We start from the raw sequence: 12896 nt of genomic DNA, 5'->3' as shown, positions 1-12896 counted from the left end.
TCTGCCCTTATCCTTCTGGGTGATGTGGTCCATTAACTGTGAGACAGGACTTAGTTTAGAACAAAACTCCGGGTGAAATCACACTAATTGAGGAGGGTGAAATGTACTGTATTCCAGTATTAATAATGTGTTTTATGACAGGGCTAGAATATAAGGATGTCCCCAGGAGTTTTGTAATGTAGAATCAATAGTTACACAGTTAAGGAATAGGAAGGGAAACAGCACATTTTTGGAGTGTTTTTCCAGCTTACGCACAGTGGGGATGACCGAGGGGGAGGCTGCGTTGTGAGCAAACTCTTGGAATCTGTATTCCGAGGTGGAATTCGGGAATAATTACAGATACAGGCGATGATCAGGGGAGGCTGGAACCCATGAGCTGAAGCTAATTCAAGTTTGACAAATGTGAACACTGTCTTTAAGGTGACTATATAGAACTTGTGTATATGTACGTTTTCAGAATGTGGCCCGCAGGAGCCTTCCTTTCATTTGAGAGGAAATGTTGCAGCCCGGATAGAAAGTCGATAATTTGTTTAATTTTCTCCGTTTGACTTCACAGATCCGAAATCTACAATCACTCAGCTCTTGACACAGTGCAACGATGACCAATTGTTGCAGTTGACGAAATTCTACCGGGACAGACTAGAACAGGCGATTGAAGAGGGTGTGGAGGGACTCGGTCTCCGGTTAACAGGCGAGGACCATTTCAGTGGACAAGAATATCACGTAAGTGGGAGGGACACAGAATGAGTTTAGTTCATTCCACCATCACCGAGCTGACAGAATGTGAGATAGGAACATAGTTACTCGATGAAAAAAATGCCAAGATGTACCGAGCTCACCGTTTAGCATCCTGGTAGTCGCATGCTACAATGATCATGGAGTAGTTGACTGATCGATCTATAATCTGAGTCTACAACAGAGCCAGACATGAGGTGAGGAAAGCCCCAGTGGTGGAGAGCTTTGGGAACCATAGGTACAAGGTCATCTGTTTCTCACAACCATGCTGCACTTACCACATATCATAACTCGAATTACTCATATACTGCAATTCAAAATGTGATTTTCAGAAATAAATCTAATTTGCCTTTTAATGAATCAACATTAACTGCTTCCACAGTCTCCCGAGGCAGCCCAATCCCCAGATTCACCACTCCCTCACTGAAATATTGTGTCCGCAGATTAGTTTTGAATTTACTCTCCTTCAAGCGCAGGCAGTGTCCTCTGTTTCTACTGTAGTGAACAAAGTGAAACAGCAATCAGATCACTTCTCAATCGTCTCTTTTCCAGTGTTAACATGCCCACTTTAGACAATAGCTCCTTCTAATCCAACCTGTCCACCCTCTCAATCATTCGAGCTGCTCTCTTCAATAGCTGCGATAACCTTTGTACTGAGGCAACCGGACCTTCACACAGTATAAGTGCGGTCACAGCAATGGTTTATAAAGTGGGCGCATTATCTCCCTCTTTCATCTCAAAAATGTCTTGTTCAAGCAACCAAACTCCTGATTAGCTTTATTCACTGCCAGCGTGAATTGTTGAAATAAATGTTAGAAACATGGAATGTTCCAGAACATGAACCACAACAATAGGAATGAAATTGATAAAACTGCAAATATTGCGAATGGGATACAATGATGTGAAGTGTTGTAAATACACACCTTGTCCCATCAGTATCTGTACAAAGGACAAGGGAACTGTTCGGCTATTACTCGTGTGGACTAAAAACAAAGGTAAACGGTTTCAATGGGACTGGGAATAGGAGAGACCAGAAACAACAGACAGGAGTTTAGAAACAGAAAATAGGTGCAGGAGCAGGCCATTCGGCCCTTCGAGCCTGCACTGGCATTCAATGAGTTCATGGCTGAACATGCAACTTCGGTGCCCCATTCCTGCTTTCTCGCCATACCCCTTGATCCCCCGAGTAGTAAGGACTACATCTAACTCCTTTTTGAATATATTTAGTGAACTGGCCTCAACAACTTTCTGTGGTAGAGAATTCCACAGGTTCACCACTCTCTGGGTGAAGAAGTTTCTCCTCATCACAGTCCTAAATGGCTTACCCCTTATCCTTCGACTGGGACCCCTGGTTCTGAACTTCCCCAACATTGGGAACATTCATCCTGCATCTAACCTATCTAAACCCGTCAGAATTTTAAACGTTTCTATGAGATCCCCTCTCATTCTTCTGAACTTCAGTGAATACAAGCCCAGTTGATCCAGTCTTTCTTGATATGTCAGTCCCGCCATCCCGGGAATCAGTCTGGTGAACCTTCGCTGCACTCCCTCAATAGCAAGAATGTCCTTCCTCAGATTAGGAGACCAAAACTGTACACAATACTCCAGGTATGGCCTCACCAAGGCCCTGTACAACTGTAGCAAGACCTCCCTGCTCCTGTACCCAAATCCCCTCACTATGAAGGCCAACATGCCATTTGCTTTCTTAACCGCCTGCTGTACCTGCATGCCAACCTTAAATGACTGATGTACCATGACACCCAGGTCTCATTGCACCTCTCCTTTTCCTAATCTGTCACCATTCAGATAATAGTTTGTCTCTCTGTTTTTAACCACCAAAGTTTATGGGAAAGTCATAAGTTGAGTCACCAGGAAACTATTTAATAGTAAATCGGGGAACTGCTGGATGTCAAAATAATCACTTATGGGTTAAGCAAAGATCTTTTTTAAAAAAAAAACACAGGATCTCATATGGTGAAAATGTATCCGATCTAAACAGGGAAAACAACCCAAATAATCTGTTTTTGGAAAAACCACAATGTTCTGCCTTGAGGCTGTGCAAGTTTTAATTAATCTATTCTGATTCGCCGAGTGTAATAGCAACTTGCTGCTCACTGCCCATTACTGTTAATATCCACCCAGTCTAATCCCAACCTCCTGCTCACTGCCCATTACCGTTAATATCACACCCAGTCAAATCCCAACCTCCTGTTCAAGGCCCATTACTGTTAATATCCCACCCAGTCTAATCCCAACATGCTCACTACCCATTACTGTTAATATCCCACAACCAGGGAGCTGGCCATCCTAGACTGGGTGATGTGTAATGAGAAGGGACTAATTAGCAATCTTGTTGTGCGAGGCCCTTTGGAGAAAAATGACCACAATATGGTAGAATTCCTTATTAAGATGGAGAGTGACAAAGTTAATTCGGAAACTAGGGTCCTGAACTTAAGGAAAGGTAAGTTCGACGGCATGAGGTGTGAATTGGCGAGAATAGACTGGCAGAGGATACTTAAAGGGTTGATGGTGAATAAGCAATGGCAAACATTTAAAGATCACATGGATGAACTTCAGCAATTGTACATCCCTGTCTTGAGTAAAAATAAAACTGGGAAGGTGGCTCAACCATGGCTAACAAGGGAAATTAAGGATAGTGTTAAAACCAAGGAAGAGACATATAAATTGGCTAGAAAAAGCAGCAAACCTGAGGACTGGGAGAAATTTAGAATTCAACAGAGGAGGACTAAGGGTTTAATTAAGAAGGGGAAAATAGAGTACGAGAGGAAGCTTGCAGGGAACATAAAAACTGATTGCAAAAGCTTCTATAAATATGTGAAGAGAAAAAGATTAGTAAAGACAAACGTAGGTCCCTTGCAGTCGGATTCAGGTGAATTTATAATGGCAGACCAATTGAACCAACACTTCGGTTCTGTCTTCACAAAGGAAGATACAAATAACCTTCCGAATGTACTAGGGGACAGTGGGTCTAGTGAGAATGAGGAACTGAAAGATATCCTTATTAGGCGGGAAATTGTGTTCGGGAAATTGATGGGATTAAAGGCCGATAAATCCCCGGGTCCTGATAGTCTGCATCCCAGAGTACTTGAGGAAGTGGCCCTAGAAATAGTGGATGCATTGGTGATCATTTTCCAACAATCTATCGACTCTGGATCAGTTCCTATGGACTGGAGGGTAACTAATGTAATGCCACTTTTTAAAAAGGGAGGGAGAGAGAAAGCGGGTAATTATAGACCGGTTAGCCTGACATCAGTAGTGGGGAAATGTTGGAATCAAACATTAAGGATGAAATAGCAGCCCACTTGGAAAGCAGTGACAGGATCGGATCAAGTCAGCATGGATTTATGAAAGGGAAATCATGCTTGACCAATCTTCTGGAATTTTTTGACGATGTAACTAGTAGAGTAGACAAGGGCGAACCAGTGGATGTGGTGTATTTGGACTTTCAAAAGGTTTTTGACAAGGTCCCGCACAAGAGATTGGTGTACAAAATCAAAGCGCGTGGTATTGGGGGTAATGTACTGACGTGGATCGAGAACTGGTTGGCAGACAGGAATCAGAGAGCCGGGTCCTTGTCAGAATGGCAGGCAGTTACTAGTGGGGTGCCGAAGGCTCCGTACTGGGACCCCAGCTCTTTACAATATACATTAACGATTTGGATGAAGGAATAGAGTGTACTTTCTCCAAGTTTGCAGATGACACTAAACCGAGTGGCGGTGTGAACTGTGAGGAGGAAGCTAAGAGGCTGCAGGGTGACTTGGACAGATTAGATGAGTGGGCAAATACATGGCAGATGCAGTATAAGGTGGATAAATGTGAGGTTATCTATTTTGGGGGAAAAAACACGAAGGCAGAATATTATCTGAATGGCAGCAGACGAGAAAAAGGGGAGGTGCAACGAGACCTGGGTGTCATGGTTCATCAGTCACTGAAAGTGGGCACGCAGGTACAGCAGGTGGTAAAGAAAGCAAATGGTATGTTGGCCTTCATAGCAAGGGGATTTGAATATAGGAGCAGGGCGGTCATACTGCAGTTGTACAGGGCCTTAGTGAGGCCTCACCTGGAATGTTCAGTTTTGGTCTCCTAGTCTGAGGAAGGACATTCTTGCTATTGAGGGAGTGCAGCGAAGGTTCACCAGACTGATTCCAGGAATGGTTGGGCTGTCATTTGAGGAGAGACTGGATCAAGTGGGCCTTTATTCACTGGCGTTTAGAAGGATGAGAGGGGATTTCATCGAAACATGAAAGATTCTGACGGGACTGGACACGTTAGATGCGGAAGAATGTTCTCGATGTTGGGGAAGTCCAGAACCAGGGGACATAGTCTTAGGCTAAGGGGTAGGCCATTTAGGACTGACACGAGGAGAAACTTCTTCACTCGGAGAGTTGTTGACCTGTGCAATTCCCTGCCGCAGAGAGTTGTTGATGCCAGTTCATTGGATATATTCAAGAGGGAGTTAGATATGGCTCTTATGGTTAAGGGGATCAAAGGGTATGGAGAGAAAGCAGGAAAGGGGTACTGAAGGAATGATAAGCCATGATCTTATTGAATGGTGGTGCAGGCTCGAAGGGCCGAATGGCTTACTCCTGCACCTCTTTTCTATGTTTCTAATCCCAACTGCTCACTGTCCATTACCGTTAATATCCTACCCAGTCTAATCCCAACCTGCTCACTGCCCATTACCGTTAATATCCCACCCAGTCTAATCCCAACCTCCTCCTCTTGACCTCGGTCACCTGCTCACTAATCTAATCCTAACTTCCTGGTCACTACCCATTAGCATTAATATTACACCTTGTCTAATCTCAACCTCGTAGTCACTACCCTTTACAGTTGATATCCAACCTGGTCTATCCCCAACAACCTCCTCACAGCAGATACGCTCACCTTACGCTTTCTGAAAACAATCGAATTATCTATTACAACAATTTATCGATTTGGTTCTGCAACAGTTTCTGGGAATAAATTATGCATTTTAACCGTGATGACGGAAATACAGTTATCCAACATCACCATTAATACTTCGAATTAGCCTCCATTTGTGGCCTCTGACTAAACAGTGAAAACAATCTAAACATTTATTTAATCATAAGCTTTAAGAATCTTGAAGACTTCCATCAACTGCTCACTTAATCTTCTCAACTCTAATGCAATCCCATGCATAACAATGCCCCTCATCCCTGGTAACATCTCCGTGTATCTGCATAACATTTCTAAAGCGCATTTTATTTCCTTTGAACATAAGAAATATGGGCAAGAGTAGGTCACTTTGCCCCTCGAGCCTGCTCCGCCATTCAATAAGGTCATGGCTAATCCGATCCTGGCCTCAACTTCACTTCCCCGCCCGCTCCCCATAACCCATAACTCAGCATTCCGAAATCTGTCTATCTCCACCTTAAATATAATGACCCAGCCTCCACAGCTCTCTGGGATAGAGAATTCCAAATATTCACGACCATCTGAGAGAAGAAAATCCTCCTCATCTCAGTTTTAAATGGGCGACCCCTTATTCTGAAACTATACCATTAGTTCTAGATTCCTCCACGAGGGGAAACATCCTCTCAGCATCTACACTTTTAGTGTCTTCTACCTTAAGACCGATACAAAATATTTGTTCAAAGTCACCGCCCTTTCTCTGTTTCACATTATTGATTACCCAGTCTCATCCTCTCAGGGACCAACGTTTACTTTAGCTACACTCTTCCTGTTTGTATACCTGCAGAAGCTCTTACTGTCTGTTTTATATTTATTGCTGTTTTGCTCTCATAAGCTATCTTCTCTCACTTTATCATTTGTTATCATGGACTGTGCAAAACCACTCAAGTGGGTAAATTACCTGTCCCTCTGCTCTTGTTGATGAACAATGCATGCCAGGGTGACATCAGGAAATTGGGTTTGTCCACTCTGTAATTTCCTGGTCCTGTGCTATGGGTGTGGAAGGTCACTCCCGAGGGGTAGATCAGGAAAATGGTCTCATTCAGTCTGTAATTTCCTGGTCCTGTGCTATGGGTGTGGAAGGTCACTCCCGAGGGATAGATCAGGAAAATGGTCTCATTCAGTCTGTAATTTCCTGCCCGTGAGCTCTTGGTGTTGAATTCTCTCTCTGGGGGAACATAACAGAATTGAATTCAGTCAATCTATAATTTTATATTAATTGTGCTCTCATATGGTGGCGCCCCGTCATCCAATGCTTTCAATTTCAAATTTCCATCCTCCAATTCAAATACATTCCTGGCATCGACCTTCCCTATTTCTATAAGCTCTTGCAGGCTGACAACCTCCCGTGCCAATATAATTCTCCCTTACTCTAAAACTGGCCTCATGCAACCCTTGGTTCACACCACCACTGGTGGTCAAGCATTTAGTTGTCTTGGGGTCCCACGCTCTGGAATTCACTCCATTAAAACCCTTGCGTTTCCACCTCCCTCTCTTCAAAATTTACCTTTACTCAGGGTGTTGCTCACCTCTAATATCGTATCCTGCTTTACCTCGTGCCCCAGTGTCTAATTCTGCCTCTGTGAAGTGAAGCTTTTCTATATTAAAGTCAATATATAAATGTAAGTTGTTGATGGAAGTCCTGGATACATGACTCCAGTTTTCGAGGTTTCATGCCGGCAGCGAGAATGTAGAATAATAATGTCAGGCATTTCAATTACTGAAAGAGAAGTGATTGAAGTGTTGGACTTGTTATCGTGTTTATTAATTCTCTGGACTCTGGGGAGGTACCATCGGATTGGAAAGCAGCTAATGTAACGCCTCTGTTTAAAAAAAGGGGGCAGACAAAAGGCAGGTAACTATAGGCCGGTGAGTTTAACATCTGTAGTGGGGAAAATGCTGGAAGCTATCATTAAGGAAGAAATAGTGGGACATCGAGATAGGAATAGTGCAATCAAGCAGACGCAACATGGATTCATGAAGGGGAAATCATGTTTAACTAATTTACTGGAATTCTATGAGGATATAACGAGCATGGTGGATAGAGGTATACCGATGGATGTGGTGTATTTAGATTTCCAAAAGGCATTCGATAAGGTGCCACACAAAAGGTTACTGCAGAAGATAAAGGTACGCGGAGTCAGAGGAAATGTATTAGCATGGATCGAGAATTGGCTGGCTAACAGAAAGCAGCGAGTCGGGATAAATGGGTCCTTTTCGGGTTGGAAATCGGTGGTTAGTGGTGTGCCACAGGGATCGGTGCTGGGTCCACAACTATTTACAATATACATAGATGACCTGGAAGAGGGGACAGAGTGTAGTGTAACTATATTTGCAGATGACACAAAGATTAGTGGGAAAGCGGGTTGTGTAGAGGACACAGAGAAGATGCAAAGAGATTTAGATAGATTAAGTGAAAGGGCTAAGGTTTGGCAAATGGAATACAATGTCGGAAAATGTGAAGTCACCCACCTTGGGGGGGGGGGGGGGAAACAGTAAAAGGAAATATTATTTGAATGGGGAGAAATTACAACATGCTGCGGTGCAGAGGGACCTGGGGGTCCTTGTGCATGAATCCCAAAAAGTTAGTTTGCAGGTGCAGCAGGTAATCAGGAAGGCGAATGGAATGTTGGCCTTCATTGCGAGAGGGATGGAGTACATAGAAACATAGAAACATAGAAAATAGGTGCAGGAGCAGGCCATTCAGCCCTTCTAGCCTGCACCGCCATTCAATGAGTTCATGGCTGAACATGAAACTTCAGTACCCCCTTCCTGCTTTCTCGCCATAACCCTTGATCCCCCGAGTAGTAAGGACTTCATCTAACTCCCTTTTGAATATATTTAGTGAATTGGCCTCAACTACTTTCTGTGGTAGAGAATTCCACAGGTTCACCACTCTCTGGGTGAAGAAGTTTCTCCTCATCTCGGTCCTAAATGGCTTACCCCTTATCCTTCGACTGTGACCCCTGGTTCTGGACTTCCCCAACATTGGGAACATTCTTTCTGCATCTAACCTGTCTAAACCCGTCAGAATTTTAAACGTTTCTATGAGGTCCCCTCTCATTCTTCTGAACTCCAGTGAATACAAGCCCAGTTGATCCAATCTTTCTTGATAGGTCAGTCCCGCCATCCCGGGAATCAGTCTGGTGAACCTTCGCTGCACTCCCTCAATAGCAAGAATGTCCTTCCTCAAGTTAGGAGACCAAAACTGTACACAATACTCCAGGTGTGGCCTCACCAAGGCTCTGTACAACTGTAGCAACACCTCCCTGCCCCTGTACTCAAATCCTCTCGCTATGAAGGCCAACATGCCATTTGCTTTCTTAACCGCCTGCTGTACCTGCATGCCAACCTTCAATGACTGATGTACCATGACACCCAGGTCTCGTTGCACCTTCCCTTTTCCTAATCTGTCACCATTCAGATAATAGTCTGTCTCTCTCTTTTTACCACCAAAGTGGATAACCTCACATTTATCCACATTATACTTCATCTGCCATGCATTTGCCCACTCACCTGACCTATCCAAGTCACTCTGCAGCCTAATAGCATCCTCCTCGCAGCTCACACTGCCACCCAACTTAGTATCATCCGCAAATTTGGAGATACTGCATTTAATCCCCTCGTCTAAATCATTAATGTACAATGTAAACAGCTGGGGCCCCAGCACAGAACCTTGCGGCACTCCACTAGTCACTGCCTGCCATTCTGAAAAGTACCCGTTTACTCCTACTCTTTGCTTCCTGTCTGACAACCAGTTCTCAATCCACGTCAGCACACTACCCCCAATCCCATGTGCTTTAACTTTGCACATTAATCTCTTGTGTGGGATCTTGTCGAAAGCCTTCTGAAAGTCCAAATATACCACATCAACTGGTTCTCCTTTGTCCACTTTACTGGAAACATCCTCAAAAAATTCCAGAAGATTTGTCAAGCATGATTTCCCTTTCACAAATCCATGTTGACTTGGACCTATCATGTCACCATTTTCCAGATGCACTGCTATGACATCCTTAATAATTGATTCCATCATTTTACCCACTACTGAGGTCAGGCTGACCGGTCTATAATTCCCTGTTTTCTCTCTCCCTCCTTTTTTAAAAAGTGGGGTTACATTGGCTACCCTCCACTCCATAGGAACTGATCCAGAGTCAATGGAATGTTGGAAAATGACTGTCAATGCATCCGCTATTTCCAAGGCCACCTCCTTAAGTACTCTAGGATGCAGTCCATCAGGCCCTGGGGATTTATCGGCCTTCAATCCCATCAATTTCCCCAACACAATTTCCCGACTAATAAAGATTTCCCTCAGTTCCTCCTCCTTACTAGACCCTCTGACCCCTTTTATATCCGGAAGGTTGTTTGTATCCTCCTTAGTGAATACCGAACCAAAGTACTTGTTCAATTGGTCTGCCATTTCTTTGTTCCCCGTTATGACTTCCCCTGATTCTGACTGCAGGGGACCTACGTTTGTCTTCACCAACCTTTTTCTCTTTACATACCTATAGAAACTTTTGCAATCCGCCTTAATGTTCCCTGCAAGCTTCTTCTCGTACTCCATTTTCCCTGCCCTAATCAAACCCTTTGTCCTCCTCTGCTGAGTTCTAAATTTCTCCCAGTCCCCAGGTTCGCTGCTATTTCTGGCCAATTTGTATGCCACTTCCTTGGCTTTAATACTATCCCTGATTTCCCTAGATAGCCACGGTTGAGCCACCTTCCCTTTTTTATTTTTACGCCAGACAGGAATGTACAATTGTTGTAATTCATCCATGCGGTCTCTAAATGTCTGCCATTGCCCATCCACAGTCAACCCCCTAAGTATCATTCGCCAATCTATCCTAGCCAATTCACGCCTCATACCTTCAAAGTTACCCTTCTTTAAGTTCTGGACCATGGTCTCTGAAATTACTGTTTCATTCTCCATCCTAATGCAGAATTCCACCATATTATGGTCACTCTTCCCCAAGGGGCCTCGCACAATGAGATTGCTAATTAATCCTCTCTCATTACACAACACCCAGTCTAAGATGGCCTCCCCCCTAGTTGGTTCCTCAACATATTGGTCTAGAAAACCATCCCTTATGCACTCCAGGAAATCCTCCTCCACCGTATTGCTTCCAGTTTGGCTAGCCCAATCTATGTGCATATTAAAGTCACCCATTATAACTGCTACACCTTTATTGCATGCACCCCTAATTTCCTGTTTGATGCCCTCCCCAACATCCCTATTACTGTTTGGAGGTCTGTACACAACTCCTACTAACGTTTTTTGCCCTTTGGTGTTCTGCAGCTCTACCCATATAGATTCCACATCATCCAAGCTAATGTCTTTCCTAACTATTGCATTAATCTCCTCTTTAACCAGCAATGCTACCCCAACTCCTTTTCCTTTTATTCTATCCTTCCTGAATGTTGAATACCCCTGAATGTTGAGTTCCCAGCCCTGATCATCCTGGAGCCACGTCTCCGTAATCCCAATCACATCATATTTGTTAACATCTATTTGCACAATTAATTCATCCACCTTATTGCGGATACTCCTTGCATTAAGACACAAAGCCTTCAGGCTTGTTTTCTTAACACCCTTTGTCCTTTTAGAATTTTGCTGTACAGTGGCCCTTTTTGTTCTTTGCCTTGGGTTTCTCTGCCCTCCACTTTTCCTCATCTCCTTTCTGTCTTTTGCTTTTGTCTCCTTTTTGTTTCCCTCTGTCTCCCTGCATTGGTTCCCATCCCCCTGCCATATTAGTTTAAATCCTCCCCAACAGCACTAGCAAACACTCCCCCTAGGACATTGGTTCCGGTCCTGCCCAGGTGCAGACCGTCCGGTTTGTACTGGTCCCACCTCCCCCAGAACCGGTCCCAATGCCCCAGGAATTTGAATCCCTCCCTGCTGCACCACTGCTCAAGCCACGTATTCATCTGCGATTCCTACTCTGACTATCACGTGGCACTGGTAGCAATCCCGAGATTACTACTTTTGAGGTCCTACTTTTTAATTTAGCTCCTAGCTCCTTAAATTCGTTTCGTAGGACCTCATCCCTCTTTTTACCTATGTCGTTGGTACCAATGTGCACCACGACAACTGGCTGTTCTCCCTCCCATTTCAGAATGTCCTGCACCCGCTCCGAGACATCCTTGACCCTTGCACCAGGGAGGCAACATACCATCCTGGAGTCTCGGTTGCGGCCGCAGAAACGCCTATCTATTCCCCTCACAATTGAATCCCCTATCACTATCGCTCTCCCACTCTTTTTCTTGCCCTCCTGTGCAGCAGAGCCAGCCACGGTGCCATGAACTTGGCTGCTGCTGCCCTCCCCTGATGAGTCATTCCCCTCAACAGTATCCAAAGCGGTGTATCTGTTTTGCAGGGGGATGACCACAGGGGACCCCTGCACTACCTTCCTTGCACTACTCTTCCTGCTGGTCTTCCATTCCCTATCTGGCTGTGGACCCTTTCCCTGCGGTAAGACCAACTCACTACACGTGATACTCACGTCATTCTCAGCATCGTGGATGCTCCAGAGTAAATCCACCCTCAGCTCCAATTCCGCAACGCGGACCGTCAGGAGCTGGAGGTGGACACACTTCCCGCACACGTAGTCGTCAGGGACACCGGAAGTGTCCCTGAGTTCTCACATGGTACAGGAGGAGCATAACACCCGACCGAGCTCTCCTGCCATGTCTTAACCCTTAGATACACTTAAACTGGTAATAACAATGTTAAAAGTTACTGACCAATATAAGAAGAAAAAGAAAAACTACTCACCAATCACCAGCCAATCACTTACCCCCTAGGCTGTGACGTCACCTTTGTATCTTTGCCTTCTCCCTGTAGCTGCACCGGTACGCCTCTCGCCGACCCCAGACTCGAGCTGCTCCGAGCTCCCGCCTCCTCGACTGACTGCTCGAACTGCTCGACTCCCGCTGGCCTTTATAGGCCTCTCGCCGACCCCGGACTCGAGCTGCTCCGAGCTCCCGCCTCCTCGACGAACTGCTCGACTCCCGCTGGCCTTTATAGGCCTCTCGCCGACCCCGGACTCGAGCTGCTCCGAGCTCCCGCCTCCTCGACTGACTGCTCGAACTGCTCGACTCCCGCTGGCCTTTATAGGCCTCTCGCCGACCCCGGACTCGCGCTGCTCCGAGCTCCCGCCTCCTCGACTGACTGCTCGAACTGCTCGACTCCCGCTGGCCTTTATAGGCCTCTC

The 12896-nt window shown here is 45.2% G+C and overlaps 3 protein-coding genes across 14 annotated transcripts in view; 2 read left to right on the top strand and 1 right to left on the bottom strand.

Annotated features, from left to right (window-relative positions):
- Positions 1–12896, bottom strand: part of LOC139242937 (uncharacterized) — a 596540-nt gene that overhangs the window by 196242 nt on the left and 387402 nt on the right. For all 6 annotated transcript variants that reach the window (XR_011589402.1, XR_011589400.1, XR_011589399.1 and 3 more), the window contains exon 9: positions 6593–6748. The gene's annotated coding sequence lies outside the window, so the exon portion shown is untranslated. The remainder of the gene's footprint in view (positions 1–6592; positions 6749–12896) is intronic.
- Positions 1–12896, top strand: part of LOC139242933 (NACHT, LRR and PYD domains-containing protein 3-like) — a 207331-nt gene that overhangs the window by 108920 nt on the left and 85515 nt on the right. The gene's annotated exons all lie outside the window — the stretch shown is intronic.
- The window catches only part of LOC139242931 (NACHT, LRR and PYD domains-containing protein 3-like), a 136468-nt gene that overhangs the window by 98384 nt on the left and 25188 nt on the right, over positions 1–12896 (top strand). For all 7 annotated transcript variants that reach the window (XM_070870574.1, XM_070870568.1, XM_070870573.1 and 4 more), the window contains one exon: positions 557–723. In XM_070870574.1, coding sequence (XP_070726675.1) covers positions 557–723 — 167 coding nt within the window. The remainder of the gene's footprint in view (positions 1–556; positions 724–12896) is intronic.

This window comes from Pristiophorus japonicus, unplaced genomic scaffold (genome assembly GCF_044704955.1).
Source record: "Pristiophorus japonicus isolate sPriJap1 unplaced genomic scaffold, sPriJap1.hap1 HAP1_SCAFFOLD_154, whole genome shotgun sequence".
NCBI lineage: Eukaryota > Metazoa > Chordata > Chondrichthyes > Pristiophoridae > Pristiophorus > Pristiophorus japonicus.
The sequence above is the reverse complement of the archived record's forward strand: the minus strand, read 5'-3'. Positions and strand labels throughout refer to the sequence as shown.